Source organism: Arvicola amphibius, chromosome 7, assembly GCF_903992535.2.
Source record: "Arvicola amphibius chromosome 7, mArvAmp1.2, whole genome shotgun sequence".
NCBI classification, from domain to species: domain Eukaryota; kingdom Metazoa; phylum Chordata; class Mammalia; order Rodentia; family Cricetidae; genus Arvicola; species Arvicola amphibius.
Window position 1 is genome coordinate 61,258,687 of NC_052053.1, and position 27,631 is coordinate 61,286,317.

Consider the following 27,631-nt stretch of genomic DNA (forward strand, 5'->3'; position numbering starts at 1 on the left):
TGGCATGCAGGCATACATGCAGATAGAGCACTCACATACGTAAAATAAGTAAATCTTAAAAGAAAAAAGAAGAAGAAAAATCTACAAAATAAAACAAATTCTCCGGGGGCCATAAGCATGCTATTGCTCTTGCTGAAGATCGGAGCTCAGTTTCTAGCACCCACTTCAGGCAGCTCACACTACGACACACAACTCCAGTACCAGGGTATCCAATGCCCTGTGTCCTCTCCTGGCATCTGCACATGCATAGTGTACATAAACTCATGCAGGCACACACACATAAAAATATTTTTTAAAAAAGACAGAATCTCCATTTTCACCATTCTAGCCCTATGAAGGAAAGTTTGTAAATTAAGACAGTAATGTTTAAATATTTATACAAAACAAGCATGTGTCCAGTTAGAAGGAAATCCAAACTTAAGGTCTCTGAGGTATCCAGGGAATGGGGAGAAGAACAGGGAGATCCCTGGGTGAGACAAGGCTGAAGACACTTCTAAGAAAGTTTTATTTATGCACTGCCCTTCCTGCTCTGTGATGCCTGCCCCATGACCCTGCCTGCCCTAAGCAGACATAAGCATGGCTGAGTCCAAGCAACAGTGGAAGAAGCCGGCCAGGAGAGGAAAGAGACAAGAGGAACCTGGAGGAGACGTTCAAACCACAGTGTAGGAAGACACAAAGCAACCTTCCCCTTCCAAGTGGCCTGCAGTGAGTAAATGCCACAACTGGGTTCTGCCAGAGTTCCTATTCCAGTAACCCCAGTACCCAGAAGGTCTGCTCTGTGGCCAATCTGCTGAAGCACTCGTTACTCTCCACGCCACTGCTCTGTAACAGTCACACAATACAGGAAGCAAATACTGCAAAGCTGAATAGTCCTAATGATGGACTTCGTTTGTACATGGTCCAGTTCTGCCTCAGCTCGTAAGTGAGGGTATGAGAGGCACACATGATGTGATGGCACAAAGTCAGAGTCATTTCCAGGGGGATCAACCTTCCAGCTCCCTGGCTGCTACACTCACTACTCACTCCTGGATGTGCATAGCATGATTTTGAACTGATAATTAGCACTAGCACTGTGTATAGAGCAATGGGTTCTTTTTATTTGAAGTTTTTTTTTAATTTTTGAGATGTATTTTATGTGTATGAGCATTTTGCTTACATGTATATATGTGTTCCACATGAGTTTCTAGTGCCCACAGAGGTCAGAGAGGATGTCAGATTTCCTTGAACTGGAATTACAGATGATTGTGAGCCACCATGTAGTTGATAGAAATCAAACCCTGGTCCACTGTAGGATCAAGTGCTTTTAACCACTGAGCCATCTCTCCAGCCCCTTTAAAAAATGTTCATACAATATTTTTTTAGCAGGAAGATTCTGTTTTCTTATATTTGGTGGTAAACTTAGCCTTTATTGACTGAGTCATCTCTCTAGGCCTGGATCCTGTTTCCTAATACAATCTTTTTACTAGGGAATTAAGATCATTAATATTGAGAGTTATTGTTGAGCACTGTTTATTAATTCTTGTTATTTTGCTGTGTTGTGTGCTTCCCACTTCTTATCATTAAATGTTATTTATTGTTTCCTCTTGGGTATAGCTAATCGTCTCATTAGGCTAAAGTTTTCCTTCTAAAGATGCCTTCTATAGAGCTGGACTGGCAAATAGAAGTTGCTTAAACTAGATTCTTTTGAATCATCAGCAAGAACTTAAGTGTCTTCCCTGCCTGCCTCATGGCCCTGTGTGTGTCCATCACACCCCTTTTTCCATTCTAAATGTCAACTCTCTGTTTGATATAAGAAAGTATGTAGATGGAGCGGTGGGGCTGTGTCCCGCCACCCGGCTAGCTTTACACCTGAAATAATTACACGGAAACTGTATTCTTTTAAACACTGCCTGGCCCATTAGTTTCAGCCTCTTATTAACTAATTCTCACATCTTGCTTTAACCCATATTTAGTAATCTGTGCAGCATCACGAGGGGTGGCTTACCAGGAGAGATCTTAACCTGCGTTCGTTCGTCTCGAAGAGGAGAGGCATGGCGATTGCCTATGGCGACTGCCTGAGGTGTCTGCCTCACTCTGCTTTCTTTCTCCCACAATTCTGTTCTGTCTACTCCACCTACCTAATTTTCTGTCCTATTAAAGGGCCAAGGCAGTTTCTTTATTAACCAATAAAAGTAACACATAGACAGATGACCCACCTCCAACAAAAGTGCAGTGTTCTGGTCTGAGCATATAGACAGGGAAATTAGTGAGTAGCTTCAGGCAGGGAAAGCAGCTGTAAAGAGCCTCGAAATATATGTACAATGGACAACTTCTTCATACAAACCTGTCACAGATCTTTAAAAAATATGTATTTGTTTGCTTGTTTATCTATCTAATGTGTGTGGTGCTTTGCCTGCATGCTGGTGCACCACTTACGTGGTTGGTGCAAGAGAGGCACTGGATGCCAGGGACTGAGTTACAGACCGTTATAAGCTGCCCCTGAGTGCTGGGAATCAAACCACCTGGGTGTTCTGCAAGAGGACAAGCGCTCTGGACCTCTGAGCCACCCCTCCAGCTTCTAAAGCAGTCTTTAAGTTAGACTGGAAATTGCTTCAAAACTCATGGCTGGGATATAAAGCTGAACTAACTTTTCTTCTTTATCTTCTCAGAAGTCTACAGCTCACCAGCATCTGAGGTATGTGGAAGCTTGTTTCTACACCCTCTTCAGTTTGGTATTATGTGAGTTCCTTGAAGTAAAAATAGTTACAGGAAGTACTGAGTTAATCAAGAACTTTCAAGGAGGAAGAAAGTATATTTGAAAAGAGGACAGAAGTGAGCAGGAGTCCAAGGATTTCCTTCTATGTCAATTACATATTGCAAAAGTCATGAGCTAAAAGACACTTGTTCAAAGTAATGGGAAATCGTAGAACAGTAAGTTATTATTAAATCTAAGCACATGTGTAAGAAGGCTTTATTCCTAGCTGGCTTTAAAGTCATAAATGATGTTAGAGAAAGGTTGCGCAACAAGGTAAATGTGTTTCATGCCACGCAACAATACACTGAAAATGGTATTGCTGGTAACATACACTAAATGCATTTACCATAATTAAAAACAAAATCAGTGAAGAGCTATATTCAATGGACCCTAAAATCCCTAACTTACTTGAATATGATAATCTCCAAAACTACCCATGGCTAAGCCCATGGCTTACACCCCCTGGATGATGGCTATCTTCCAAGATGCTACATTGCTGCCTGCAGGTTACTATGATTTGTGCCATGCCAGGAAAACCTCCCCTTCATTACAGGCAGATTTCACTGGCAATTCTAAAATTGGGCTTAGGAACCAATGAAGCCTGGGGAGTTAGCTGGGCTTTGTGAACACCAACATCCCTCTCGTGTGTACCAAAGGCCACAAAAAGTCCTCAGTATAAACAAAGCCATACAGATAAAGGTAGAAAAGAGGACCATCCCAATTACAGAGAACAGACCTGGCCTCTCAGCCACATTTCTGAAATAAAGATTCAATGGTAGTCCCATTGATTTGACACCCATGGGGAAACTTGATTTCGAAAGTGTTCCAGTGATAAATTAATCCCGTGACTCATGGAAGGCAATTCCTTCCACACAGCCCTCACTTAAGTCCCGCTGGATAACAAGTGCACAGCCATAGTCCTATCAGCCGGCAGGCAATGCCGTAGAACTGTAGCCACCCTAGCACTGGCTTCCTTATGCTCATCTAGGCCCCGAGCAGAGGGATGCAGTAAGGAGGCCGCTTGTTCATCCCTGCAGCCCAGAATCAAAATAACCACACAGAAACTGTATATATTAAATCACTGCTTGGCCCATTAGCTCTAGCTTCTTATTGGCTAGCTCTTACATATTAATTTAACCCATTTCTATTAATCTGTATATCGCTGTGAAGCTGTGGCTTACCAGCTAAAGTTCTGGCATCTGTTTCAGGCAGGACTACATGGGTTCTCTCTAACTCCGCCTTCCTTTTCCCAGCATTCAGTTTAGTTTTCCCTGCCTAAGTTCTACCTTGCTGTAAGCCAAGCCAGTTACTTTATTCATTAATAGTAATCACAGCATACAGAGGGGAATCCCACATCAGAGGAACACTGCAAGATGCTGCAGCTGTCGGTAAAGAGTATATTTTATACAATTACGAATCATTCATTAACAGTGTATCTGAAACGAATGATGTCATGTCTGCCAGAAAACCAAACCGATCCAACTACATTCTGTGATTTAAATAAACACTCATTAAATGTTAACATTTCACTAAAATAATTCTACAGTTCTTGTATTAAACTGTATATGAAAAAGATTCCACTTTTTAAAGCTATTTGGAATGTTTAAGATACTCAACAGAAATATATTTAAGTAACTTAGAGCTGAAACCAGGCTGCTCATCATTGCCTAGATATTATATGTGCCACTATGTCTGGAAAGAAGGGAGAGAAGAAGGGGACAAGGAGTTCAAAAAAGGGGGAGGGAGAGGAAGACAAGGAGGAAGAGGGGCAAAAAGAGACCAGTTGACCAATCAACCTTAGGACCCAAGACTGCATAGTCAATGCACAGGTGTAGACTCACCCCTAGTTTCTAAGTAAAGTGTTTCCATAAATAGATTGTATTCTGGATTTTCCAGAGCACCCAGCATTCCTAACAGTTTTATACAAAAGTAAAACTGGCTCGTCAAGAATGGAGAAAGGGCTGGGATGATGATCAGCGGTAGAGCACTTAACCAGCATGTGCAAAGCCAAGGGTTCAATTCCCAACACTGCACAACAACAAAAAGATGTGTTGATATGACTTTCTGCGAACAAAAAGATAAGCAATGCCTAGTCTGCCTGTTCTTTTTCAATTCTAAGCATTAATGCTACAGTTCACATGGCAGATGTTTCCAGATGCCTTCTCAGAGTAGGATGATTGATTTATGAGTTTCTATTATGGCTGTTTCTCGTTTTACAAACTGACAGATGATAGAAAAAAAAGGCGATTTCATTAATGATCATAAAAACATAACAAAAAAACTGCAGAAAGTGTTGACTACACTATCCATAAGGTAGTTTTACTGGTGACATTCTATGAATTTGACACAAACTAAAGTCATCTGGAAAAGGAAGGAACTGTAAGGGCACAAGGAACTGACTCCATCAGACTGTCTGTGGGAAAGTCTGTGGGGCATTTTCTTGATGGTTGACTGATGTGGCACAACCCACTGCTGGCAGTACTATCTCTGGGCAGGTGGTCTTGAGCTGTACAAAAAGGGCAGCTGAGCAAGCCAAAAAAAAGCAAATCAGGAAGTACCACTCCTCCCTGGCCTCTGTTTCAGTTGCTGCCTCTACGCTTTTACCTTGAGCGCCTGTCCTGGCTTCCTTCAATGACATGTTACAAACTAGAAGCAAAATGAGAGTTTCCTCCCCAAACTGCTTTTGGTTGTAATATTATCCCAGCAATAGAAAATTAACTAATACAGTAGTAGATGAAAGCAAGAGCCTAACTCTAGAGACCGTGAAGGACTGAACCAAAGTCCTTGGACAAAGATCCAATGAGCCATTTACCAGAAAGGCAGACAGGCAGGGCAGGAGTGGGGGCAAGGATGGTGCACCTGCAGCTAGGGACCATTTGGCATGAATTCTGCAGCACTGGCAATATTCATACACGCAGGAGCTTCTCACCTGGCCATGGGGCTCCATCCCCAATGAAATGCACCTGACCTTCTGGTCATCCTAGTTTAGTTACACAGCGCACTGAGAAGTATGGGCAGACTTCCCTGCTGACTGCATCGACAATGGGATGCTGGGGCCCTGGCATCCAGCAGTCAGAGTTTCATTGCTGCATGGCTAGCCCAGGAAGAGATCCATATTCAGAACATGAACTTGGATTCTGCTGAATGTGGTTTTACTTTCACATGACCATATAAGTTGAGCCATCCTAAACCAGACACCAACTGTATACACACAATCTAGTGATCGATGTGCACTTACTAAACTTGTTTGTTATGGATCACTGTTCCAGCACGTTTTTGCTCTAGCACGTTTTACAAACATTAAAACTCATGTGTTACTCATGGCTGTCTTTGGAAGCACAGCGCAGTTGTTATTCAACCAGTGAGTACCACAGCAGCTCTGGCTGGTTGGCTCCACTGCTTGTGCTGGGCATCTGTCTGCCCTTAGAAAATGACTTGGTTCCTGCCCCCTTTGAAGTCTGGTGCCAGTCTTCCAACCACCCTGCTAGCTGACCTGCAGCCCAGCATTCTGCCAGGATTTTCAGTTTGTTTCTCTTGTTTCTCTAACTGCCTTACCCCAGATCCAATCATAAAGGAAGTGCACACACAAAAGAGCCTCCACTTTACCAGGCTGGGGAGCAGACTAGTCACCTGACAAACAGGACAGGAAGGATTGGGGGGGACACATGTGTTGGTACTAAAATAGTGAGTCGATTGTTCTTGTCAATTCAGGAAGACAGGGGAGCGGGTCAGCCTTCAAGCTCACTGTTCCATCGGCGGTGCTAGTGAAAAGCAGATACGAAGATCCGCGTGCAACATTTCCTGTGCTCAGCACACAGAAATCTAAGACACGGAAAGTGAGGGTGGATGATGTTTTCTACTGAATAGCACCCCCTCTCTCGGCAGCTGGCTGCCTGTCTTCCCAAGGCCTGCCTCCCATTTTAGCTCTTCCACTGGACTTGTCTTTCGAGGCTGGCTTGAGAAGTTAAGCCTGGCACTGGACAGGTGTGGGGTGGGCACAAGGCGGGGGGCTTTATTTCCATCTGCCTGGAGTCACAAAGCAGGCAAGTCAACAGCTACAGGTTGCCTACTCAATCATTTGAGTAGAAAAAGAACCTCTGAAACTTAGCAGTTGTCATTTAAAAGTCACCCTAAGAAATGTTTGTCTTTCTATTACAGAAGAAACTTCAGCAACCACGACAATTTCTCACATAAACAGTCTTCCTGGAGTCTTTGGACTATTTTTGAATTACATTCCTTTCAAGAGGAATTCACAGAGGCTACCAGAACCATTTTTACAGAACTTTGGCCTCTCCCTCACCTTAGAACAGGACATTTCTATAACCAGGACTGAGCACAAGTGGCTGTTTGGCCTTCACCTCTCCCGTCTCCCCTAAGCACACCAGTCAGACAGGGCTTTCTAGTCAAGTGCTTCTGTTACCTGTCAGCGACAGCAATGTTACACGTGCTGGGCTCTGTGGACATGCAATGCATGAAGAGGTTCCCAGGCACTCATGTGAGACACAGCAAGGAGCACATTACAAGCCCTTCTATAAAATTGAGTTTGCTCGATTACAAAAACTACAGCTTATGAAGAGCAGCTTTACTCGGGTGGCAAGGAATAAGCTACACTAACTGTGGAGGAGGAGTGAGAGAAATGAAAGGAGTGAGCCAACTCTCCCTACTTATGCTTGAAGGTGCTATAGGCCTCAGATATGGTAGGGGGTAGAAGACAATCTTAAAGAGCATGACCAAGATGCCCCCTGGAAAAATGGCTTTTGGGCAAATCATAGCTAAGGAATAAAGAAAGTTTGGGACTAAAAGTCACAGAGCAAAGGCCCTAGGGTGGGGAGCATGACCAGCGTGAGGGGCAAGAAGACCAGCGTGAGTGCAAGAGGACAAGAATATAGCTGTGTTGGACCCAAGGAAGACACTGTCTCCTTTGTTTATAAAGAACACGCACTCACCTCCACCCCACTGGAAAGAAAGTCAGACGCTGGGCAGGCCAGAGAGTTGTCTCTGCAGCCTGTGCTGCCTAATAACTAACTCTGATCGCTATTTTATGAGGGGCTTTGTTCTCTTCATTCCATAACAGCAAGTCTAATTTTTGAGATCAAAGAACTGTCAGCAGCATAATTGCTCAGTCAAGTATTTTTAGCAAGACTTCATCAAAACAATAGTGTGCTACATTTCATGTACCAGCATATCGGTTCTACAGCCGACAGGTCTCAGAAAGCAAGTGAGCCTGTTTCTTACAGCTATTCACAAGTTATTATTTTATGCATTATATATTCATAGATAAGCCACGCCACACCTTCACCAAAGTGACACAGACCAGCCCCCCTCTCATTTCTCCTCCACACGAAAATTCTGCTGCAGTCATTGAATACTGAGAGGTGGGTTCAGAGCCCTCAAGGTACTCTGTCTTCTTGTTGGAATTAGTACAATCTATTGTGCAATGTGTACCATTTTCAACACTGAGTTCCAACACTTCCTTTCCTCACTGGGCTTTGAACCCCTGAAGATTGAATCCACACTTTACTCATTTCTGTATTCTCAGCTGCAAACATAGTAGACGGTACTAACATTTTTGCTTTTCTTCTGTTTCATACTCCCTGAGAGGATATGTCCTTGGTGTCCTAAATGACTGGCGTCATGAACGTGCTTTGGCCAATGAAATGCAAACCAAAGTTACTTTGGGCAGAGGCTGTAAAAGGCATATGCCATTCTCTGTTCTTTCTCACGTGTTTAAGTCTCTGTGGAAGTCACCAGCATAGAAATGTCTTCAGATAGAAGCCGAGGCTGGCACATAGGACTGCTACTCTCAAGAGAACCCACATGCGAAGTGTTCTGTTAGAAGCAAGAAGAAAATTTTACTGTTTAAGTTTGTGAGGTTTCCTTAATGCAGCAAAACTTGAAGCACACAGTAAAATGCAGGAGCCAAACAAGAGTCTTAAGAAGAAAAGATACTGGAAGTGGCCAAAGAAAGTGGTTGCATTGGATGGCAGTAGAATAAGGGACAGGTGCCAGATCATAGGGTACCCAACCTGGAATGAAAGAAACAATGAACAAAATTAATCCCCTTTATTTTGTCTTATGTTTGGCTTTTATTCCCAAGGCAAATTGCTTTGGCATAGAGAGAAACTTCTGTGTTTATTACAATCATTAAGAAGTAAAACTGGTTTTGAATTTTACAACTTTACTTCTCATTAGCAATCCTTTCTTGTGTGTATCCAGTATCTAGGAGAAAAGTCTCTATAAAACAAGAAGGCTTAAAAACATAACGTGAATGAGCAGCCAAGATATCTGAAAACTCTCCATCCCCTAGTGTATACCAGAGACACTTGTCCATCAAGCCACCTAACAGTCTGTCTTCAGGATGTGTCAGCTTAGGCACAGTGGCCTAAGAAAATTTAAAGAGAGACTGTTGGTTGAGTGGGCACTTTCCTCATAATCTGAACATGCAAGGGTGTCAATTAGTCCAATTCCTGAAAAGAGTGTCCAGTATCCTCACTCAGATGAAAGACAGCCCTCAGCAGACGAAAGACATTCCCTGTAAGAGTGAAGAAATGGAAGCCCCGAGAAAGGAAACAATGAGTGGAGACAGCAGGAAGCTGATTCAGAAGAAGTCTTCAGGAATCAGCTAGAGGGAGGAAGGCAGGGAGACAAGAATGGTAAAGCCCAGGAACCGTGGCTGGACTGGGGTAGCTCATCCAAGGAACCATGGCTGAACTGGGGTAGCTCATCCAAGGAACCGTGGCTGGACTGGGGTAGCGCATCCAAGGAACCGTGGCTGGACTGGGGTAGCTCATCCAAGGAACCATGACTGGACTGGGGCAGCTCATCTAAGGAACCATTCCTGGACTGGGGCAGCTCATCTAAGGAACCGTGGCTGGACTGGGGCAGCTCATCTAAAGAACAGTGGCTGGACTGGTACAGCTCATCCAAGGAAACATGGCTGAACTGGGGTAGCTCATCCAAGGAAACATGGCTGAACTGGGGTAGCTCATCCAAGGAACCATGGCTGAACTGGGGTAGCTCATCCAAGGAACCGTGGCTGGACTGGGGTAGCTCATCCAAGGAACCATGGCTGAACTGGGGTAGCTCATCCAAGGAACCATGGTTGGACTTGAATAGCTCATCCAAGTAACCATGGCTGGACTGGGGTAGCTCATCCAAGGAACCATGGCTGGACTGGAGTAGCAAAGCCAAGGAACCATGGCTGGATGTGGCAGCTCAGCCAAGGAACCATGGCTGGACTGGGGTAGCAAAGACAAGGAACCATGGTTGGACTGTGGTAGCTCAGCCAAGAAACCATGGCCGGACTGTGGTAGCTCAGCCAAGGGAAGTGAGCAAGGGGATGAGTCTTCTAACACCATGGTAAAACTAACTACAGATTCCTCAGGGCATTGGACGGAGAGTGGTGCAAGACCAGAAAGCTAACAAGGATCTCCACAGAAAGGACCACTTTCCTAACTGGGGCATGGGAGGAATTCTCACTCCAAGCTAGAAGTGGAAACAAGCAAAAGCCATCTTTATCCAAGGCTATGAAACTGGAAAGAGACCAGCCCCTCCGCTCACCCAAAGTCCTCAACCACACTGAACAGACTCCTCCACACCAGCATTTGCATGGAGCCCCTTCTCTACCAGACATGACCACTTCTGGGAAAACTTTACCTGCACGGCCTCTATCCCCTTCCTAGAAGAACTGAGCCCCTCTCTTCAGTGCAACAACAGCTTGTGTTCTCTGAGCAGCCAGAAATCAAGCTCTACTGGGGAGATGCCAGGGAAGAAGGAAAACAGGTAAACAACAGGGACCATAAGTTCCAAGCTGAACACACTGAACGAGGTGATGTGATCTAGTATGATCTGTCTTGACTGGATGAAGTAGACACCCTCACACATCCACAGTTTTTACAAATAAATACACAGAAATTCATCAAAAGAGAGAAAATATTGCAGAGTTGGTAGTGTCCATAGAGAACTTTTGTTTTGGAAATTGTAGTAATAATCCAGGTACAGGGGAACCTACCTACAGGCACTTAGAAGATAGAAGTAGAACTACCAGGGTTCAAAGCCAGCCTCAGCTACCTACTGAGTTCAAGGCCAACCTTGGCTACCTAAAACCTTTTGCTCAAAAAACAAAACAAAACAAAACTGTAGCAACAAAGGCCAGACCAATACATACCTATAGTACAATCCTAGCGCTAGAGGCTGCAAAGAATGGACTGAGCTACACAGTATAAAACCTTGTCTTAAATAAAAACAACAAACTATAGCAATAGAAAATTTGAGAATGTCTTTGAATGTACCAGTTACAGATGTTGGTATCCAGCTTTTACTTTTTCAATATTATTTATAAAAGCTGGAAATTAGTTTCAACCTGACATGAAATTTTAACACAAAAGAACTGATAAACACACAGAATTGGTAATTGTGGTCCTGTCTTGTGGTGAGGCTAGTGAAAAAGATGATTTGGCAGAAAACCAGAACCCCAAAAAATATTTTTCATCTCATCTACACACCTATCCCTGGAACCCATGGGCCTAGGAACCAAAGGTGTAATTATTCTATTCAACTGCTTGTTACCTTGTGAATGTAGTTTTGGCAGGCATTTCAGAACATGTTCAATACACAGAGACAAAATTCAGCAAGATCAAAAACCCACATGAAAGTATCGGAGCTTCTGTGCAGGGCAGACAGTGCCGAGGCGCCTGGGAAGGAGGCCAGGGCAGAAGAGGCTGACAGAGCCGAGCATCCCTCATCAGTGTCTTGTGCCTCCTGCCCCAGGCCCCAGCCATGTGCAATCACACACGAGAGGGACACGGGATGGCAAGTGGGCCACATTCCAGCACAGAGTTCTCTCTCAATCCTTCATTAGGCCTCGTATGTCTAACTGAAAGAACAGGCTTTTCCTCACACTCCCTCCAAACCTGCCTCTCCTCTCATGGCCAGTGTCCATTGTGTTCATGAGCTTCTTCATGCTACGGCTACACCTTCCCACTGTCACATTCCCAGCAGCTGGGACCCAGAAAAGAGCTGAAACTCCTGTCAGAATGAAGCCCATCGTATATGTGAGCTAGGTTCAGACAGCAGAATACAGTCGAGCCCACGAGGACCCGGATGAAGGGTCCAGGGAGACATGGCTCTCCCAGACACTGATATGAGCTCAAGTATTTACATAGGGACAGCCCCATCCACGCTGTTGCCACAGACGTCAGTCACCGTGTCACCATGGGAAGGAGAATTAGGGAGGAGAGAGACCTGACTCATCTCTCGCTGAAAGGACCTGGAGGGAAGTCAAAGGCAAAGCAGACCTGGTGAGAGTCCACAGAGGGCAGAAGAGCAGAGAGCAGCCATCACAGCCACTGTGACCTCCACGACCCCAGGGCTGTCTGTTCTCTGTCACTGTTTTTGTTTTCTCGGGCAAAGGGGGGCAAGTACAATGGGGGAACCAGTTTATCCAGCAGTCATGCTGGTGCAGACTTGGAGCTGCAATCAGAAAGCTGGTAGGCTCCTGGCCTCACTGCGTCCTGGTGAAGAGTGCCAGATTTTTGAGGCCTAGGCCAACTGTGTTAGTCTTATTGGTGTCCCTGTGACAAAATACCTAAGCAACACAATGGAGGAATGAGTCATCGTAGCTCAAGGCTTCAGAGCCTTCTGCCATCACGGCAGGAAGGCCCGATGGAGCAGAGTGGCTCACACAGCCATGGCCAGGGCAGACCCTGCGAGCAGCACCAAATCACCTGGAACTTGCCAAAACGCACATTCTAGACCCCATCTACCAGCTGTCGAATCAAACCTCAGCTTTCTCACAAAGTTTTCACCACTATCGCCACTAAGATCCCTCCAGGTTTTCAAAGGCAGCGGTGACCACAGAATCCCTCGGCCCTGTAATTTGGGGCAGCGATGGTGCTGAAGCAACCACAGAAGCAGCAGCTCACACGCACTGACTGGGAACAAGCTCTGCTCGCAGATCGGGGGCTGCCACACAGAGCAGCTCAGAAACCCACCACTGTGTCTTCAGAAGGAATGCTGAGGGCAGAGTTGCACGGGAACTAAGAACGTGGGTGGAAGCACTCTAAACAGAAAGTATGTACTCACAGCAGCAGTGAGCACCAAACACTAACGACTGTTCTGCCTGCTTTCTAAGTTATTTAAGATAGCAAGGCAAGGTCAATGGCACCCAGGGGACAGAGGCAGGAAGGCTGAGACAGTAAGTGGCCTGGAATATGTTTAGGAGTCTTTTCATGAATGGGTGCTGTGATGAGAACAGACAGAAATATCAAAGCTTCAGCTGGTGCTGCCTGAAATGTGGCATGTCAGAGAAAAGGAGACATGGATGCTGATGGAAGCTGGGAAAAAGCAACCCGTGTCTTCTCCATAATAGGCTGCTGTGCAAGCTTACAGACATGAGTTCAAATCCCCAGAAGCAGGGAAAGGATAGGCATGGCCACGGCTCCCTGTTCCTCAGAGTAGAGGCAAGAGGGAAGACCACCAGAGTTTGTGGCCAGCCACCAGCCTAGCTCCTGGTTCAGTCACAGGCCCCATCTCAAGGAATACAGTAGAGAGTGATACAGAGGGTGCCTGACGCCTTCTCTGGTCTCCATGGACACGCAGGCATACATGTCAGCTCATATATGTGTGTATGTGCCATGTGAACCTTCCCTCACAGACAAACACACCAAAGAAAATGAGGAAGAAGCCACCGCAGGACCCAACTGGACAAAGAAAAGGACTGACATCACTCCTAGAGTGCCCTATGTGGCCAAAACCACTCTTCTAGAAAGAGATTTAGAAATGTGTTCCTTCATTTTCACTGGCTCATGGCTGTGCTGCTAGGATTTTGTTGGCTTGTACAAAACCAGATCTATCTAGGAAGAGGGACTCTTAATTGAGAAAATGCCTCCCTAGACTGGCTTGTGGGCAAGTCTGTGGGGGTACTGTCTTAATCAGTAATTGCTGGGAAGTAATTGTGGGTGATGCCACCTCTGGGCAGGTGGTCCTTGGTTGATTAAGAAAGCAGGCTGACAGACTTTGTTGACTCCCCATGTAGGTCTTACCCTTTTTGAGGAGTGGATGAGGGTTGGAAGGGGAGAAAGGGAATAGGAGGGGAAGGAGAGGGAACTGCGGTTGTTATGTAAAATAAAAAAATAATTTTTAAATAAAATTTTTAAAAAAGCAAGTTGAGCAATCCATGATGAGCAAGCGTGTAAGCAGCACCCTCCATGGCTCCTGCTTCAGTTGTGGCCTCTGCGGACTTTCCTCAGAGATAAACTGCTACCTGGAAATGTTAGATGGGAAAAAATCCTTTCCTCATCAAGTTGTTTTTGGTCACGGTATTTATCAAGGCAATAGAAACCCTAACTAACACAAGGATTAAAGGGGTCATGGAAAGAAGTTCAGGTTTGTGCCATGTAACAGGGTGAGCAGCCCTGAAGAGAGCTCTGGAGAGGCTCATGCAGATCAGTTGCAGCAGAGACCCAGCTTTGGAGGTCATCATGGGATGACCACCGAAGGCAGCAATAGCTGTGGCCTAAGTTACAGACTAAGTCTGTGGACAACACGACCAGAAGTGCAGTTGCCAAAGCCCTTTGGAGCCCAGAGAACCATGAATGGGTCCCAGAATATGACACTGAACTTTATACTGTTGTGATTTTGGGTTTGCTCTGATTCAATTATTATTATGCCCTGATTATTCCCTCTTGGAATAAAAAAGTATTTAACTATTTTTAATTTTATAGGAATCTACAGTTAAGAGATTTTAGATATTTTAGAAAGACTTTGAACTTTTAAAGAAGTATTAAAAGAGACTTTGGACTTTCAACCATTGCAATTTTTATATTATAGACTTTAAAAGTTATGCTATATTTATATTGTGATATTGATATGAGATCTTGAGTATGAATAAGAAAGGAAAGGTTATAGGCTAATAACTGGTATATTATTGACATATCAAGTTGACAAGGAGTTGACTGTGCTGGTTGGTTTTTGACACAAGCCTAGACGTGTCTGGGAAGAGGAAATACCAATGGAGAAAGTACCTCCATAAGATGGGCCTGCAGACAAATCTATAATATATTTTCTTGATTAACATTGATGTGAGAGGGTCCAGCACTGTGGGCAGTGCCAACCCTGGGCAGGCGGTCCTAGGCAGTACAAACAAACAAAAAACAGGCTGAGCAAGCCTAGAAGGAGCAAGCAGACAAGCAGCAATCCCCATTGTTTCACTACAGTTCCTGCCTCCATGTTCCTACCCTGCATGGGTTTCTGTCTTGACTTCCTTCAGTGATTGGACATGACCTGAGAGTTACAAGCTGCACTAAACCTTTCCCTCCCCAAGCTGCCTTTAGTCATGGTCTTTTATCACAATATAGACCCTAACTAGGACAGTGACTTCATTTCCAGTCGTTCCCTCTGATGGTGTTTTGTCTTCCCTGTCTACACAAGACATGAGGTGAAGATTAGACACCTCCCATTCTATTTGCTAAGATGTATCCAATGAGCTTTGCAGTAGAAAGGTGACTATTTTAACTTCAGTCAGAAAAAAAAGAGCAAAATATAGAAATGAATTCCCTCCCTATCGTTAATTGCCCTATAGAGCATAAATATGCCTCTAAAAACAGAAATTCAGGTTTTCTGACCTAATCTCGGCCACATGACCAATAAGTGACAAACTCACGGAAATATGTTCCCTGCTATTAGCATCATCATTTATGTCCTGACAATGTTTAAGCCTGCATGGGCTGCCCATTTATGCGGTTCTCCAGTTGTTCCCATCCTGGGCAATCCTAGATGCTTGTGTTATTGTAATACCCAAGGTTCCACAGTCTTCTTTTAGGTGTCTATTCAGTGTTTTTTTGGTTCTTCCTCTTCACCTTATCCCATGCACTCCTCCAAGCAGTGCTATCTTCAGATATCTGCCAGGTATTGAAGCTCCCTGCCAAGCTGTATTTTGACAGATGAACTTTCTGAGTTTCTAAAATGTTACAGCTTCTTCAATGTTCAAATTTTTGTGCATAACCCCATACCTATGCATAAGTCCATAGCAGGATACGAAGAGCAGACTGTCAGTGTTTGTCCATTAGTGTCAACATCTAGGGCAGGCGCGATAAGCCATGCACTTCCGTCCAAGGCAACAAGAGAGTAAAACAAATTTACAATCGGCCTTGAAGCCATAGCTGTTGGGCAACCACAAGTATTTGCGTTACACCTCATAGCAGCTTCAGGTAAATGATTTGACAAGGTCATGTTCAACTCAACAGCAAAACCACCAATGGGGCTTGAGTTTAAGCTGCTAAACCAGTTAGTAAGAGCACAGGAAGCAAACTGCTAGAACGTTAAAAGCTTGTTCTCGGGACCTTTCAACTTTTCACTTAAGGTCGGGTGTGCTCACTGGAGATTCTGAACTGCGTTTCCCCTACAGACAATGCAGACAGAGAACAATAAAAACATGTTACAAGTAAGAAGCCAGCATCCCATGAACAGAACAGATAAACACAGGAACTCACTTCAGGAAAGAACTTCCAACTTAACCACACAAAGTACAGGGATGGACACAAGGGCAAGTCTAAAGCTCCTGTCATTTTTATACCAATGAATCAGTTTTAAGAAGCTTGGAAGGGAGAGACTAACTTGTAAGTTATACTTCAGTTCTTAAGAAAAACTATGAGGAAGCTAATCATAATTTAGGTTTATAACCACACACATACATATACATACACATTTTTAATTCCCCTCACTAGAATTTTATATTTTTACCTTTAATATGAAGCTATTGTTAGTTGTTAGAAAAAATTCAATGTATTCCTCTTTGAAGTGCAAATCATTACCTATGCAATATCAGTATTCAATGCCCTTAAGAATTGTTAATGGAGAAGCTGGAAAGATGGTCCAGTGGTTAGGGGCACTGGCCACTCTTCCAAAGGACCTAAGTTCGATTCTCAGAACTTACAGGGCAGCTGATAAATGCCTGTAATTCCAGTTCTAGGGTACTCGATACCCTCACACAGATATACATGTAGGCAAAAACACCAATACACAGAAAATAAAAATAAATTGTTTTTTTTAAAAAGAATTGTCAGTAGAGTCTTAACATAAATATTTCATTCTTATACAAATATAGATTTTCATTTCATGCACCATTTTAACACAGTGACTTATATTGATATTTTTACAAATGATGCATTTTTCCATGTTATTATAGCTCTTTATTATACAATTTTATACCATGGTGAAACTTTAGTAATGACGAGAAGCAACAGTGCTCCTTGAAACAGTCATATTCATGACAAGCTGCAGTGTTAAAATAAAAAAGTGATAGAGATTAACTAAGAAATGCATTATTTAGAAAGAGTGCACAGAAAGCCTGTAGGCTGCCTGCTTCCCAGGGAGCTATGTGTAAATTCTGTCTCCTCTACTATCGGTGTGATCTTAGGCAATTTAGTTAGAGTCTCTGTGTACAGTAAGACATTTTATCCTTGGATGCCATTACTAGACTTGAGGTCCACGGGAGCCTGTGAGGGCAAAAGTGACAAGTGTGGATGTGGGGCACGAAAGGGTGAGAGGGGAGGGCAGCTGTCACTGCTCTTAAGTTATGTCAGACACCGCTCCTGTGTGAGCCAGCAGAGGGGGAGCTGTGGAATAACAGTACCGTGGTCATCATTGCTAGCGCCTACAAGGGCTCCCTGAAACTTTTGCTACAGAGGTGAATAATTTCCAATCAACAAACTGATAAAATATTTTAATAAATGAGAACATATTTTTAAAATGTTTGTTCACAATCGAAGGGTGTACGTCAAATGTTTAGAGAAAGGGAAGATAGCGGGTGAACAATAATAAGACCATGTGCTGTGGTCTAAAAGTTCAAGACTCTCAAGTCAGGGTGTGAATGACGAAGGCTTTGAAATGAAATGCAAGCTAGGTCTGCAATTGCAGCCCACACAGCCCCCGCTCTCCAAGTAGAGAGAATGACCTTGAACTTCCAACCCCATCTTCAGCTCATACAGCCTTGGCTCTCCAAGTAGAGAGGATGACATTGAACTTCCAACTACACCTTGCCCCCAGCACAGCTCTTTTGATTTTCAAGTCCCGAGGATCCCTCTTCCCCCCAAAAAAGGCTTCCAGTAAATAACCACACCATATTAAAAAGTATGCATGAACCATACATAAATATATCATCAACTATTTTAATTCTAAATGGTGTGGTGACTTTATGTCCATACTTCTGATAATCTGTATTTTCTTCCCTCTGACTTTTATTTTCGAAGAGACATAAAGCTAGATTGCCTCCAGCTCCAGTTTCTGATATCAAACAATTCATCCCCAGCTCCCACCACCCAGCAGTTGGGGACTACAGGTATGTATAAGTCTCAAGCTTGCAATGACTAACATAAATTCTGGGTTACAAGAATTTCATTTTCTCTCTTCTTCGAGTTTTTCCATATAGGTCAAAAAAGACTCTTGGATAATGCGGCACAAAGCTAAGAACACAACAGCTTCTGGAACGTGGCTCTCCAGACCTTCAGCTTCTAGTGCCCAAGCTGTTCCCAGCCCTGGCAGTCACCTCCAAGGACACTGATAATGGCTAACAATTTGCACTAAAATTTGAGATGTTTCACGCAGTCACCATCGAATACGCCTCATGCTCTCATTTCCAAGTTTTGTGACGACAAAGAAAGACAGCCCTGGAATCAGTCACAGGGTCCACTCAGCCTCGGCTGCTCTCCTAACTGGGTAATCACAGGAAAGCCTATGTTTTCTAATAGTGAACATGCCTCCTCCCTTCAAGTGACTACTGAGGTTGCTAGCCACGGCAGTCCCTGTGGGCTTTGCCTTTGTATATCCATTTATGAATGACTTATCATATACACACATGAAAAGCCAAGTTGTCAACTTTAATTATTTAGATAAAAATTTAAAACTTCTTACAAAAAGCTTCCATATCTCATGCCATCATAGCATTACCAGTATTCATAATAAGGGCTGTTATTCAGTATGGAATTTAAATATGTTTTTAAATCACAACTACTCCAAGCCTTCACTAGTGACTTAGTTCCTGTCTTCTCATCTATTTTTAGCTACACAAGTTAGCAATTACTGCCAACAAGAGACACAGCAAGTGTGAGATTTTGTCATGCCACCAACACTCAGACGTCACCTAAAATAGTCACTTTATGTTAGAGTATCATTTTTCAAAGCATGCGATTTGACATTGCACGCAAAAATACAAATTTTTGTGCCTACATTCCATAAATATATTTATAAGAGCTAATTTTCTCAAAGTAAGCATCCATCCAGGGAAGGGAAAAAAAATCTCAACTCAACTGAGTGGGTGGCGGTGCACGCCTTTAATTCCAGCACATGGAAGGCAGAGGCAGAAGATCTCTGTGAGTTCGAGGCCAGCCTGGTGGACAAGAGCTAGTTCCAGAACAGACAGTAAAGCTACAGAGAAACCCTGTCTTGGGAAAAAAAAATCTCAACTCCATTGTTTCTAGTGTTTGATCTACATTGTATCTGCACTCCAGGAATCCTGAACTGTGATGTCTTCTTACCAAGAAGGAGCTGGAGGCTGCAGCATTTCAGGGCATAGTTCCTCCAAGAAGACAGGACGGTGAAACCATCACACTGTCTCAGTTACTTTCTACTGCTGTGATAAAGCAGCATGACCAAGGCAACTTATAAAGGAAAGCATTTAATTGGGTTTACTGTTCCAGAGGGACAGAGTCCACGGTGGCAGGAACAACTTAGAGCTCACATCTACATCCATAAGCCTGAGCCAGAGAGAGCACACAGGGAATGGCCAAAGTCTTTGAAACCTCAAAACCCAACCCCTGTAATACACCTCTTCCAACAGGTCACAACCGTTCCTTCCCAAATGGTTCCACCAAATGGGGAGCAAGTATTCAAACATATGAGTAAATGGGACCTCTAATACCCTTCTCTTTTCACAACCAAAGTCTACTGCAAGGGTTGGGGAATAAGAAAGACAGAAAGAAAGTAAATGAAGTATTAACTTGGATTGCATTCTTTTGCTAAAACTTGATTAAATTAAAATAAGATAAATGAATACAGTTTCCTTTCACTTTTGGGAGCGACAACTATGGAGGATTTTATTGTGGTAGTGGTGGTTTTGTTTTTAATGTTTCTGAGACAGGGTCTCACTGCAGTTCAAGCTAACCTGGAACTCTGTGGCCCGAGCAAGCCTCTGTGGTCTTCCTACCTCAGTGGCCCAAGCAATAGGATTATGACGTGAACCACTCTGCTCAGCTGTTATTACAGAATTTTAGAATTGGTCCTTTGTTTCCATGGGGCTGGCATCTGCAAATTCACCAACTATAATTCAAAAATATTTGGGGTATGAGAGGACTTTTATACTCCTTGTCATGAGTTCCTAAACAATACGACAACTATTGACATAGCATTAGCATTGTACTAGATATCATAAACAACCTAGATGACTTGAAGTTACATGTGTAGGTTATATGCAAATACTGTTCCATTCTATATAAGGGACATGAACATCAGCAATTTGGGAACTACAGGAAGTTCTAGAACCAGAATCCCCTAGATGATGGGACCAGCTGTACTTCCATTTTATATAAGGGATGTGAACATCAGCAATTCGGGAACTATAGGAAGTTCTAGAACCAGAATCCCTTAGATGATGCGACCAGGTGTACTTTATCTGAAGCCATGGTTATTAAAATACTGGGTTCAAGTTGGCAGTTTGTCAGCAAGTAGATGCAAGGATGTCATGATTCTCAAATAAGCTCATCACATGTTCTTATCTGCTCTGACTCACACTGCCTGCAATGTACACACATCTATTAATGGTTTGGTTTTCTTATAGGCTACCATGAGCAGATTCTCAAGGTGTGCCTGGTGATTTTTTGTTTAGGACATTCTGACTGCTATTTTTAAGTTGGCAAGTATTAGTTACTATTCGCCCATACCCATAATGCTTCTCCCCAATCCTAGGCCAGTGACAGCCTGTTTGTGATAAAATGAAAGAAAAGTTAGTCTGGCTTTGCACCAATTTATTAGGCATTTTCAGAGTGGCACAGTGCTTTCAGCAAGTCCCATAAGCTACAGTAACTCACGATAAACAGAGCCTTTGCCCTCTCTGCACTCTAGAGCTAGACAAACAACTCAAAGCAAGGACTGTCCTCTGGAACTGGCCCTGCCTTGATTTAAACTCCCTCCCTCTTCCCACTGGCACAGTTTGAGATCTTCAGCAAGTTACTTCTGTGTTTAAGTTTCCAGAATGTGCACAGTCATGTCTAACTTACAGGGCTGCTGAAAGAACTAAATGCAGTTTCTGCCAACATGTACGTGATGCATCGGCCAGTGAATTTTGATATAAATACAGAGAACAAATTACATGCTCGGCTTATAAATCACATATTTAAAACAGGTATTAAGTGGGTTAATGTGGAGCAGTGTGTATTTCTCAATTAGCAAAGATAAGTTTTTGGCAGAGGAGGACATTGTGTCATACCCAAGCTCCAGTTTGGAAAGAAGGAAGGGTCACTTGTTTCTCTTCAAGAGTGTGTATATATATAGATAAATAGGTAGATAGATGATGATAGATGATATATAGATATAGAAATATAGGTAGATAGAGATAGATAGAGATATATCTCAGCCCAGTGGAACTAATCATTTAGTTCCTACAGTCTCAGCAACTGGGAGACTGAAGTAAGGAATATGCCCCATGTCCAAGGCTAGGCTGAGAAACACAGTACGTTCCAGGCTGACCTGATACCTCAATTTAAAGGGGGTGGGAGATAGACATCAACAGTCCTTCCTAGTTTCTGTTCTTCTACTCTGCATCTGCCACATGGCCACCACCTAGTAAAGTGTAGTAAAGAGACAGGGTCACAGGAGGAGGGGACGTCACCTACCTGGTGTGAAAGTCAAAGGCTGAGCATCACCAGAGGACTGTGGTCAAGCATCCATTGTGAAAGCGAAAGGCATCACTAGAGGACCATGGGGAAGACTCCATTGTAAAAGTCAAAGGTTGCACATCACTTGAGGACATTGCTGTCCACTGTGAGCAACTCAATAGCTGCCTACTGTAAATAAAACACTTAGGACAGTGAAGACCATCTCAGACCAAAGACCAAACCATGTAACTTCCAGCATCTGACAGCATAAAGATGGAGTGACTATCAACACCTGTTCTACATCAATCTTGGAAATAGCCTGATTAAAAATATTTTCAAAGAATTTTAAAAATTAAGGTGGAAGGCTATGACCAGATACTAAAAGGAACAAAATATAGAAGAAATGAACCACTCTTAATACTGACTTTTTAAAAGTTCCTTGGACAGATGGTTAGCTTCATGTGTGAAGGAGAAAATGGACTTGAGAGGCCAGAAAGTCAAAAGGCTTCTGATTGTACTCAGACCATGTGCAAAGCATGTAGCAGACAAGGACACACTGTAAAAAGAGAGGATTTGCCACATCAGACTAAAATAAATGCATTAATTCTTAATGATACCTAAAAAAAGAACAACTCTGGTTATTGATGAAGGTTTTTAGGACATTAAATTATTACTATGAAAAATGATAAAAATGGAAAAATGGGATTTCCTCTTCTTTCTTATGTAGCCTGAATGTCAGAAAACCCAAATAATTCATGATAGAAGCTCTTTATGGACAGTGTTCCAATTAATAAATGCAAGAGGAATGGGGGGTTTGGATTGTCCATATGTTTGCATTCCCAAATGAAGATGTCTTCTTCTATAAAAGAGGCTAAAATCATTAGGTGAATGGTAGAAAGAAGGTGAGCTAGTACCATCTGACCCCACTAGTCAACCTCACTTCTCAGAAAGACATCCTGATACTATGGCATCTTTAAATAACATGACACTCTTGAATGACAGCACTACCCAAAACGGGCACTTGCTTTTCAATGTAAGCAAGCCTCCATATGGGAATGCCAGGTTACAGGGATGGAAAAATAAGTTACCTGGCACCCAGAGAATCAACCGAGAAAGTAGGGCAGAGCCCTTGACTAGGGATCCAATTTGTCTTGCAAATCAATACCATTAAGAAAAAGAAGATAGAAGGCAGGTCTTTTATAAAATAAATAGATTTAAAAGCCTAAAAGCAAACATAAATTTGTGGTACCATTTAATTCCTGATTCTACCCATAATAAAAAAGCATCTTTGGGAGAATGTGAACATAGCAGTTATACTAAGAAATGTTGTGTTAACTTGTGAGTTTTTGCTTGTCTGTTTGACTTATTTTGTTTGAAGTAGGAACACAAAAAGTGCTCCTATTTAAGTACAGAGCTCACTCTGTAACCAAAGTTTGCAACTGATGAGTGTTCTGGTCACAAGCACAAGCCACTATGCTGGCTCAGAGAAGGGTGATGGTGGCTGTAATGTCCTTATTAGAGATGCAAGCTGCAACTTCTGTAAGATAATTTAGAAGTTTGCTTTAAATTATTCCTCCCTACACACACATGAACAAACACACACACACACACATATGCACACAGAAGCACTCCCACATGCATGCACAGAAGGAACAAACAAATGAAACAAGATTGGTAAAAACTATTACTTACTGCTGGCATTTGGGGGTTTATTGCAGAACTCCCTATTTAAAAGCTTGATGAGATAGTGTGTGGGACTCCAGAGCACCACGTGTTGCCACTGATATTTAAAAGGTGACAATAGTTCTCCCTAAAAGCAAAGCTGAGCTTTTGCTCTACTTGCTCCAAAAGACGTGCAGTCTCCTTCATCAATGCACAGTGAATCCAATACTATTAGAACTGACTGAACCGAGGAACCAAGGCGTGGTGCTCTGTTAACCAAATGACAGGTTAATCTGTCCGGAGATAGTCTGCAGTATACCTGGGTTGAGCAGCACAGTTCACAGAGAGCTGAGATGGTGTTGGATTGCCCAGATTTGTGGACGTCTAAGACAGCATGGACAACACATACTACTAAATCAGATCTGAGTTTGATTCGAACTCTTTACCCACTACGCAATGCTTAGAGCTGGTTTGGTCCCGGTGAACCTCTATTAACTGAGATCATTGAGGTCCAGTCTGGAGGAATAGCCTCACAGTTCTCTAAAGACTGTGAGCCATGATGTCTTTACATTATTAACATCAATGTCCTAACCAAGGGGGCTACCCAGTTAACCTCAGATGTCCACCACCTGCCAACCAGCCTGGATATATTTTACTGTTTGTCTCTTCCTCTCAACCCCCTACTATGGCCTGTTATGTCTTCCATACAATTTTCATGTTGTGATGGAAATTGGGGAAAATGCAATGGAGACTGGCAATATTTAGATCATATTTGGTTGTGAGGGTAGGACCCTCATGATAAGAGTACTGACCTTTTATCAGGGTCCTCCCTTTAGTGACCAAAGAGTATATCAGGGTTCTTTCTTTCACCCCGCTAAAGAAAGGCCTTAGGAACAGGTAGAAGAAAATAACCCCCTGCAAGGCAAACCCTGTGCAGAAACAAAATCAGCGTGAACACTGAGCTTGGTTTTGCCAGCTTTCAAAACTGTGAGAAAATCAACATCTCTTGAAGTCACCCAGTCTGGGACATTTTCTTACAGTGGCTTCAGCTGTCTGACACAGGAACACATGATTTCACTTTGATTTTCCGTCTTTCAAACTCCTTCCGTTCCCTTTGGTGATGGTTCCAAAAATCACAACAGTAGCTGTCCTAGTCGGTGGTTTTCAAATTGACACAAGCTCTAGTCAGCTGGGAAGAGGACTTCCAGTTGAGAAAATGTCTCCATCAGATAGCCTGAAGGCGAGTCTGTAGGGCATTGTCTTGATTTAGTGATTGATATGGGAGGACCCTGACCACTCTTGGCAGTGACACCACTCGGCAGGGTGAACAAGCCATGGTGCAAGCCAGTAAGCAGCACTCCTCCATGGCCTCTGCTTCAGTTCCTGCCTCCAGGCTCCTGTCTTGAGTTCCTCCCTGTTGCTGGGTGGGAAGCTACAAGAGCTCACCAAAGAGCTCACCAGAGAGCTCTCCAGCTCTCACCAGAGAGCTCACCAGAGAGCTCACCAGAGAGCTCACCAGCTCTCACCAGAGCTGCTTTTGGTGGTGGTATTTGATAGCAACAGAGAGATACTAAAAACAGTCTCCTCCAGAGCAGGAGAAGGGTAAAATTGTTGGAAAGTGTGAGTTTGCAACACTGAAAAACTTGACAATCTTCTCCCAATTAAAGAGAGACATTCATTTAAGCTTGCAAAAAACTAATACAATGTGCCATAATCAAATTAGAGTCGTTAAAGTTCATATAATGAAATAATAAGGGCTGGCATGCTAAGGAGCCTGGAAAACAAGGGTCAGTCTGCACAAAGTAACAAGGCACACATCATTATCCCAGGAAGCAAGAACCTGGAGTCGGCATAGATGAACACTGCAGTCAGATTTATGCAGAAACCTGGGCAATTCCTGTCACAGATTACCCAGCTGCCCTAGTAGCTTCAGTATTCTGTGTCATGCAAAAGCAACTGTCAAGGATAATAGGAACACAATTTGACCTACTTTCCCCTAGATTCCTGCAATGTCTTTAACTCTGGATCTTGTGTTTATTTAGCCACCATATCTTGAGGCCATACTTCCTGGCTTTCTTTACAAACATCCTATATGCCACATAATCAAGATTACTGTGTGGGCAACTCTGAAACTTTTAAAAATTTTCTTATTGCATGAGGGAATCCTAAGAACAACCCTTTAAGAAAATGCCTAGGAAGGGAGACTGCAGCCTGGAGAAGCAGAAGACCTGTATCATTTCGGATCCTTTCCCATCAACGTCCACAGAAAGCCACAACAACGCACACCTTTTCCACAACACTCAAGTTTCTGGAACAAACCAATGTCACAGGAGCCACGAGTCTCTAACTATGATCTCCTTTCAACGCAGACAGCTAAGACTTCTAGTCAAAAACATCTACATGGTTCCAACTTCTCAGTGAATGCTACATAATGGTTAAGATTTTTTTTTTAATGAGTAGGCAGTACCTAGGTAGGAAAGTCTGAGAGTCTATTGGTGTCTTGAAGATCTATTCGTTCATTCTGAGTGGCTTCAGGATCTCTAGGATGACAAGCAGACCCTCCTTTTAACAGAGAAAGCATGCCTGACCTGCTCAGGTCGTGAGATGTATTTAGAACACAAGGAATGCTCCTTCACCAGGAAGTCGACATTTGAGATTCCCGAGGGTCCTACACTCTCCCACTCCAGAGGGCGTCCCGGAGTACTGAGTGCTGTCGGGGCCAGAACCCGGGAGCTGGAAGCTCACCCAAGCTCTTCCAACTCCTAAGTCTCCGCCTCGGCAGTGGCGGCTGCCAGGGTAGTCCCGAAGACCAGACACTGCTGGAGCCTTCCAAAACAAGCACACACGTTACCAGCCACCTGAAAACGGGACCCGCGGGGGCCCTGAGACTGTTGTAGGACGGGGCTGATTGACTCAGTCAAGGGACACCTGCAGCTTCCCCTCAGAGGCAGCAAACAACCCTTCTTCCGGTGATGCCCGGGTGCCCCTGGGTTCGGTCAGGTGCATCTGGGAAGAAGGGTGACCGGCGCTGCTCCGAAGGGCGCCCCCTAACCTCGCTCTTCCGGGGCCTCTCCAGTGGAGTCCCGCCATCTCCCCAACCTCCAGAGCGCGGCGTCGCGGCCCCGCAGGGCGGCTGACGGCTCCACGTGCGCGCCCGGGCCACTCACCCGGGCCCCGGCGGCGCTCCGCTTCCTCCGCAGCGTGAGCCCGCTCCGCAGCAGCGCAGGCAGGTCCCGCAGGCGCGGCCGCAGAGACGCGGCGGGCGGCTCGCGCTCGGGCTCCCGGGCGCTCGGGCTGCGGCGCAAGGGGCCGTCGGCCGGGGCCGCCGAGGCCAGCGCCGGGCTCTCGCACGGTGGCTGCATCTTGACAGAGCCCACGGCCATCCTGATGCCCTGACGGCGGCAGCGGCGCCGGTGGCTGCTCTCCTCCGCGCTCGCCTCCGCGCCTTCGCCAGGCAGCGAGAAGGCGCGACTGCGGCTCGGGCGCAGGACGCGCTGCCTGCCGCTGCCCATTGGCGCGCGCCCGGCCCCGGAGCCTCGGCCCCGCGCTCCGCCCCGGCCCCGCCCAGGTGCTCCCCTCCCCACCCCGCCCCGCCGCTCACCTCTGGGCGGCCCGGACACTCCCACCGCCTGCGGAAGAGGCCCCCGAGCTCCGTGTGCACAGCGCTTGCACAGGTGCGTCTTTCCCAGAATCCTCCTCCCGGCCCCCAGCCTCCAGAGATTAAAAAGTCCCTTTGCCCCCCCAGCCAGGACTGCCCTGGACTAAGATCCAGAAGGTTAAGAGGTCCTCTTCCCTCCCGCGCTTTTTGCACAGCCTAACCCCAGAGTGGAGTCCTTATGCTAGACTATGCAAAATGCTTCTTGGGACAGCATTGCCCCCTTGGTGGTCTCCCTAGGCACGCTCCTCGTGAAAGGGTGAGCGGAGAAAACCTGTTGGTTTTGATGGTGTTTAGCAAAGTAGTGCAAGTCTGGTGGCCCGAAGGTGAATCTCTGTTAACGTGTTGGAACCTGACCTACCTGGAAGCCTTCTGCCTGTGATGAATGTGCTTGGTAAACTGCAAAGGCTTAGTGCGGTGTGAATCTGCTTATACGATTCCAGAAGATAGGAACTATGGAGCGCTGAGTGGAAAACCATTCCAGAAAGGCGCTCAACCCCAAGGGTAGTGGATCTTCCAACAAGGCCTTTTACCCCTCAGCACTAGGACCCTGGGACCTGCTTTTTGTCTATGACCGACAAGAGTTGAAAAACCTTGTTCACATTTAAAGTTTTTAAAATAACAAGTAAGGATATGAAGTTGGGGTTACTATTGTGCCTCCCATTCAGTGGATGCTTGGCCAAGTGTACATGGGCATGTGGCCAGGTGGGGAAA

The 27,631-nt window shown here is 44.5% G+C and overlaps 1 protein-coding gene across 1 annotated transcript in view; it reads right to left on the bottom strand.

The window, feature by feature from the left end:
- The window catches only part of Rapgef5 (Rap guanine nucleotide exchange factor 5), a 226,124-nt gene extending 199,479 nt beyond the window's left edge, over positions 1-26,645 (bottom strand). Inside the window, exon 1 of the mRNA XM_038337451.1 lies at positions 26,430-26,645. Coding sequence (XP_038193379.1) covers positions 26,430-26,645 — 216 coding nt within the window. The remainder of the gene's footprint in view (positions 1-26,429) is intronic.
- Between the last annotated feature and the right edge of the window lie 986 nt (positions 26,646-27,631).